At 31.3% G+C, this 7,175-nt stretch overlaps 1 protein-coding gene across 1 annotated transcript in view; it reads right to left on the bottom strand.

The window, feature by feature from the left end:
* The window catches only part of LOC117171835 (golgin-45), a 25,988-nt gene extending 20,489 nt beyond the window's left edge, over positions 1-5,499 (bottom strand). The window contains exons 1-3 of the mRNA XM_033359469.1: positions 5,308-5,499; positions 1,158-1,693; positions 530-729 (exon numbers count right to left, since the gene is read on the bottom strand). Of these exons, the coding sequence (XP_033215360.1) occupies positions 530-729; positions 1,158-1,693; positions 5,308-5,395 (824 nt within the window). The 5' untranslated portion in view covers positions 5,396-5,499. The remainder of the gene's footprint in view (positions 1-529; positions 730-1,157; positions 1,694-5,307) is intronic.
* Between the last annotated feature and the right edge of the window lie 1,676 nt (positions 5,500-7,175).

Raw genomic sequence — 7,175 nt, 5'->3', positions numbered from 1 at the left:
AAAAACGAAGACTTTTTTTGGAAAGGTATCCATAAATTGCCTGAGAGGTGGACAAAATGTGTAGCCAGCGAGGGCGCATAATTTGAATACAATATTTGTTATCATTCTCTTGAAATAAATGTGTTTTTTTCTTGAAAAAATACCGGTTTCATATGTATACACCTGGTATGTTCATACTCAATCATAAAAATTAATTTATTGGATATTTAAAATGCTAAAAAATATTTCCCAGAGATAAATATATGCAAAAAATGTGTTTTATTAATTAAAATAAATCAAATTTGTATTTTCTCCATGCATTTCAGTAATTGGTAGCCTAAAAGTATTGCCAGTGCCACCACACAGTCGCGGTAAAACCTCATGACACATTTATTCTTCAGGAATTTTCTACTGCACACTTTTTGATTTCGGAATACACTCCTTAAAAATCTGTAGTATTTAAAGTGTATCAGACTGTAAAGCATTTTAGACCCTGGTTATTATTTATATACGTATGACAATTATATTATCGATTTTCTATCAAATATACCTGCTAGCTAAAAATTTACTCCTCCAAACTTCGCACTGTCCAGCTAGCCACTCAGTTTGCTCCTGATGAGTACTAAGATTCTTTGCTGAATTTAAAAGAGCTCGAGCAAGTTGCAGTTTATCCTCAGTTAATAAATGCACTCTAGTTTGGAGGTCTTCTCCTACTGCAGCCACTAACAAATTTTTTAATTCCGCATTTACCTATGATAAAAATCACAAATTTTTTTAATTCTGTCAAATTTTTAAGATACTTATTACTTCTATTTCGAACTTTGCAATGGGCATTGTTACAAGCATAAAGTTTACACCTTACAGGAAGCTATTGCTCATTTGTAAGTTACTCATTTGTAATATTTACAATTTTTACATAAAAAATTATATATTATTTATTTCAATATTCAGACTACCCTTTTTTTAATGTTTTGAAAATGGTAGGAATCTGTGCCCTTTATTAATCTTATTAACCATTTTATGTGGAAAAATTGAAGTTTAACCCAAATTTGTTCAAAATTGAAGATATTTATTTTATGCATCAAATCTTTTTTGAGTAAAAATTCTGGCTAAAAGGCTTTATTTTGTAAGTTTTACAATTGTAATGGAACTAATGCCAATATCGCAATAAAACGCACCTGAGCTTGGAATTTCAGCTGATTCTCCAACTGACTATTCTCTTCTTTTAACTTTTGAATTTCGGCCTCATACACTTTGTTGCCATTGTTATTGTCTTCCTGATAAATGTCGCTCTTTATGTCACACTCTACATCATTGACTATATCATCAGTCTTCAGAACTGCGAATTGTGACACCATTGCGTTTATATCGACACTGTGCTTCAACGCTTTCTTATGTTTCTTTTGACATGGAATAATAGGATTAACAGCTGCTTTGTAAGGTTCATATGGCACAAATTTTGGTTCCTTTGATTTTAGCGAACTAAGGATGTACTTTTCCTTTTTCGTATGAGTTGTGCTTTGTGGTATAAGGTTGACTACTGTACCACTGGGAGTAACGGGAGGTTTTGAATTGTGCTTCTTAAAGTTTGTAGGATGATAAATTAAGGTATCCCCTAATCGAACTTTGCATGTTTTTGATTCTACCTTGTCGGACGTAGCATTTTCCATTCCATCGCCTTGAGTTCGACCAGCACATTTTATAGCTTGTACGTCTAGAAATTAAAATTCGGCGGACAATTTTTTTAAAATGTTACGCACCTCGAACTTTAAGGCCAGGGACACAAGCTGAGCTTGGATAAATGTATCAGATTATGAAATATATATTGAGACAAGAAAGAAAAAAAATCGTACTGCGCGTTTTTGAGAAAAAGATTTTTTCCATTTTTAACCATTAAAAATATCATTTTTCTCGAAAACGATGCAAAATATGAATAGCAGTTTAGAGTTAAGAACTGTTCAGCTTCCTGAAATCTATATTAAATTGTAACCTTTCCAGATATATATTTTGTTTGATTTATTAAATTTTTCCAAAAATATATTAAAGCGACTAAAATAGCATTTAATTTGACGAACTTCAAGAGTTTATTTAAAAATTTTTTTTTAAATTAAGTATCAATATTCCAATTCGTGCCCTTTCCTAAAGTCTTTAAAATTATATTCTCGCCAAATATATATCGTGTGTATTTGAACAAATATTAATATTATATCGGTTTTTCCATTTTGTTTTTAATTTGTTAAAGTACACAAGATCAATATCTGGCGACGATATCATTTTAAAGATTTCAGGAAGGGCGATGAATTTTAATGTTGATATTCAACTAAAAAAAAGTTTAAATAATAATTCTTGAAGTTCGTGAAACTGAATGCTATTTTAGTCGCTTTAATATAAATTGCATACTCTTTTTTAAAGAATATTTGTTAAAGTACACAAGATCTAAATCTGGTAAGGGTAAATTTTTATAGATTTTGAGAAGAGGACCAATTTTTCTTTACTTTGAAGCTCAGAAACCTTAATAATCTCATGACACATATTCTTTATATAACCAGTGAACTAAAAACAAACTTTTTTAGAAATAAAATGTTATATTTCGTTAATCTTAATACTATTTTAGTCAATTTGTTCTATATTTTTGAAAAAATGCATTTAATAAAACAATATATATATATGAAAATAATACAGTATAATACATTTCAGGAAACTGCAAAATTTTAAACTCTAAATCGCTATTCATATTTTGCATAGTTTTCGAGAAAAATGAGATTTTTAATTGTTAAAAATGGAAAAATCTTTCTTCTCAAAAACGCGTAGTACGATTAATGTCTTTTTTGGACCAAAATAACCGGGGGACATTCCTGAAACACGTACAAAAGAAAAACTGGATACGCAAATACTTTTACATTGATTATTGATATTATATATTTTGATAGAAATGCAATACACTACGCATGAAACGAAAAACGATTAACCCGCGATAAAATATGTATCTTTCAGATTAAGATTCGTGATAGGTGACTTAATATTAAAACTTGTAGTTTAATAGTTTAAGCACAGATGAAACTGCAATGTATCATTGTCACAAGCCCGAATCTAATCGTACGGCAGTCGAGTTGCAGATTCAAAGATACAACCGATTGAAAAGTCAGAAACACAAATGAGCTAAAATATTGTAAATCTGCAATTTCAAGAAGCACATTTCAGAGCCCTCATGTACAATCGTTTTTCGTTTTCTAGGTAGGTTATCAATTGATAATAAACAGAGATGAAGTAATATAAATTGTGCAAAGTAAAAAAAAATCACACTCATATAGTATAAGTTATGAAAAATTATGTTTTTTGTGCTTCTGCAAAAAGCTATATATTTAACGATGCACTGATCAGACTTTTACATTCTCATCCCAATGAGAAGGTTATTATTTTATGCAAAATTAGACTTTGTTGGTGCTCATCAAATCATCACGATTTAAGACGCCCTGAGCCAGAAAAAAGTATTTTTACGAAGGTGCCTGTCTGTGGTAGAGGTTTGAAGGCACGATAAGTTTCGAAACAAGGATCAGATTACATTGACCTATGTACGGCTAATTTTAGTATTCGGAAAGTTGAACAATTTATCCCCACGTCTTTTTTCGATAAAAAGAAAATTATCAGTTATAGTATTTAAACCAAAAAAAAAAAAATGCAAGAGATCAAAAATGGCAAGTGAAGAAAACGTTGCTTTTTGAAAGCCCTACAAAATTTCATTTTCTGGTCCAACTATGTGTCAATTTTTCATACGATGTATAGATTTTTTTAATCGTAAACAACATTTAAAATAAAATTCATTTTTGGGACAAACGACACAGGCTACGAAAGAAATAGAAAGATATAAGTTGTTCACACAAAAAAGTGCTCAAATTTGGTCTTGATCATTTTTTTGGTAGGATGCGCAAATTTTGTTTTAATCGGAAAAGTAACATTAAAAATGAACAAATTAAATTTTGGGAAAAGTGACGCAAGGTACATACGAAAAAAAATAAACAGACACAACTTGCACGCCCAAAAAATATATATATATAAGTTTCTTATTAGTAATTTTTTAATGGGGACGCGTAGTTATTGTTTTAATCGTAAAAAAATACATTAAAATATAAAATTTTTATACAAGTAACACAAGCGAAAACACAAATGAAAAAAAAAGACCAGACCAAAGTTGCCCACACAAAAGAAAGCAACAAATTTTTCATGAATAATTTTTTATTAGGACGCGTAGATTCTTTTGATCCTATTTACGAAAAAAATAAAGAAAAAAAGTCATCCAAAAATTAGCTACAAATTTAACATTAATCATTTTTAATCGTAAAAAATAACATTAAATTTTTGTTGAAAAAAACCAACAGAAGATACGAAAAAAATGAATGGACAAAAGTTTCTCACTTAAAAGAGATTAAATTTATTGGAATAGCGGCATAAGTTGAAAAAATGAAGACAAAAATTGTTCGAATCCTGAAACTTTTTTCATGTAAAAAATAACACATACAATAAGTTGCAGGCCTTAATTCTTAACCATTTAAGTACATTGTGGAAAATTTTTGTTGTATCGAACCGACTATTGCAGTTTCATCGGTAAGTAAACTAGTAATAAAAAAAAATATCAGTGTTTACTAGCGTAATTTTACACTTTTCCTTTTAAAGCTACAGAATTATGTAAAATTCCTTTACAAATCAATGTAAATTGACAAAAAATGTGTAAAAATCTACATTCTTGAGAGGAAAAATTGTCAGCTACGAAACGGAAATTTACGTCTGATCTTTAAGTGGTTAAAGTTCGAGGAACGTTGGATTTTAGACGAGCCCCTTATTTTGTATTTGAATATACTTTTTCACGTTTATTTGGTCTTTTTGTAATGTCATATTAGATTATTGAAGTGATTAACGATTTCGTTTCAAAAACCCTCTGCATTGCGAAAGAACAAACTATATATGGGCTTCCGCATTAACGAAAGGTCCCTTGTGGTTGGTATGAGGGCGCGTACAGGGTCATCCATAGGAAAATATTCCCAACTTTTAAGTCCAAGATGATCCCTTTAGTTTTAAAAACGATTTTCTGGGGGACTTTTTAAATGGTAACTTCGAAAAACCGCTTTTGGAGAAAAACTCATCTAAAGTTGGCGAGTGCCATTAGCGCACGTGTTATGGTTTTACATCCATTTCTGGCATGAAAAAGTAAAAGGGTCATGATCTTTTATGACTTCGAATGAAGATAAATGTATGGAAATAAAAAAATATTGGTATAAAATAAAAAATGTTTCTCCTAATCTAATTTATAAATCATAACCTAAAAAGACAAACCTTCAGACTTTATACTTTTGCAACTGGATTTCCGTGAATACGAAAAAGTTGAAATATTTGCATAACTTTGTGGACCCGAATCAACCATTTTTCATTTAATCGTCCACGTATATACATACGTAATACAAATGTTGTTAAAAAGAAAACATGATGGCGTATGGATCAGCTGAGCAACGTCAAGACGGTGACCCAATCTCCTGAATTTATTTGAAAGCAGTTAGCTGTCAGCAGATAGATATATAAATAGAATCGACGAAATGCTCCGACCGGCAATCGTGCATCTTCGAGTTTTCAAATTCAGAAGAGGAGAAATGGGTTGCGCGCGCAACTCAGTCATTTACAGCGTCTCCTACTATATTCACACGGTCATAGCCCTGTCATAGTATTGGACCGCATCTCGTTTCAGATCTGGGATCACTGCGGTGAATGCGGTCAAGCATTTGCTGTGCAATGTGGCATGTGTCTAGTCCCCTCCATTTTTAAAAGGACGTCAGGCGGCAAATTTGAATCAAGTTTAACGCCACATGTGTGCATTGTAGAAATAACTGCAAACAGCCTTTGAATATTTTCTGAAGTTGGAACAAAAATATCAAATACATTTGTTTAAAAAAATTTCGAAAATTTGTGAAAATAACTGCGTTTGAAAAACTTATGGTGTATTTACACGCCTGTTTACTGATTGCCAGGCGGCAGAAAAGTAAAAAGCGTAAAAGAGACAGAGAGTGCAAACTTGGAAGAAAAGAAGTCTTTTTCTCTTTTACTCTTATGACTCTTCCGCTAACTGGCGGCCAGTTGACAGGCGTGTAAAAATGCCATCAGGGTACCTTTTCACGGAGGCCTGTTCTTAATTAATCATGGAATTAATATTTTTCATAAAGGTGCAGTCCCATGTGGACAGAAAACGTCGGAGAGATATATTTGTCTCTTCCACTCTCACGATTTTTTTGCTTTCCGCCGACGTTTTCTGCTCGCATGGAACTGCACCTTAAAATTCGTTTCTAGCAACAGTGTTTCTCTGAATAATTAGGAGAATATTATTGGCTAAAATATCTAGTGAATTGGCGCATTACGCAAAACCAGAGATGGGCTGTGACATGTGACTCGAGGTTTTCTACGTATAATACATAAACGACGTAATATACGTAGAAAATTGTAGAAAACTACGTATAATTGATATCAAAGATTCGAACGTTACTTACTTGGGCGGGACTATATTTGACAGCTTTGAATAATTGAATAAACTCTTATCAAGCTGTCCAATCGATTTAACTTTAATTTTAAGAATTTAAATGTTAAGAACAAGTGTAAAAAAGATTTCATGAGGGGAAACAGTGGGAAAACATTAATTTCGAGCGCGAACGATTACTTATGAAGGACACTGAACACGTAAATTATTATTATTTTTTAAAAATAATTTGTTTAGGAATGTAATGAATAATGACGAATATTGAATTAATTGCTCAATATTAATTATTTCTCTAAGGTTATTGAGTATTTTTAGAATAAAGAATTCAAAAATCCCGCCCATATAGTCACGTGATCAAATGTGAAATACATTTGTAGAAAACTAAGGACGTACTATACGTAGTAATATACATGTCGAAAACCATGTAAATTAAAACACTGTTTAAATTGCAATTAATTAATTTCTTTTATAACTCTATTCAATTCTAATTTAAATTAGGTCACGCACTCTCACAATTAAAAGGGTCTTTTAATTAATTATAATGCATACAACTTCTGCATTAATAGAAAAAAACCGAAATCTGACTTAGAATGAACGCTGCCTGTACAGTACGAATAAACGAAATGAACGAATGGAGACGAATGAGCTTAATGAACTGAATGAGCGGAATGAAAGACTAAAC

The sequence above is a fragment of the Belonocnema kinseyi genome, chromosome 4 (genome assembly GCF_010883055.1).
Source record: "Belonocnema kinseyi isolate 2016_QV_RU_SX_M_011 chromosome 4, B_treatae_v1, whole genome shotgun sequence".
In the NCBI taxonomy this organism is placed as follows: domain Eukaryota; kingdom Metazoa; phylum Arthropoda; class Insecta; order Hymenoptera; family Cynipidae; genus Belonocnema; species Belonocnema kinseyi.
Note: the sequence above shows the minus strand (reverse complement) of the source record. Positions and strands in the feature narration are given on the sequence as shown.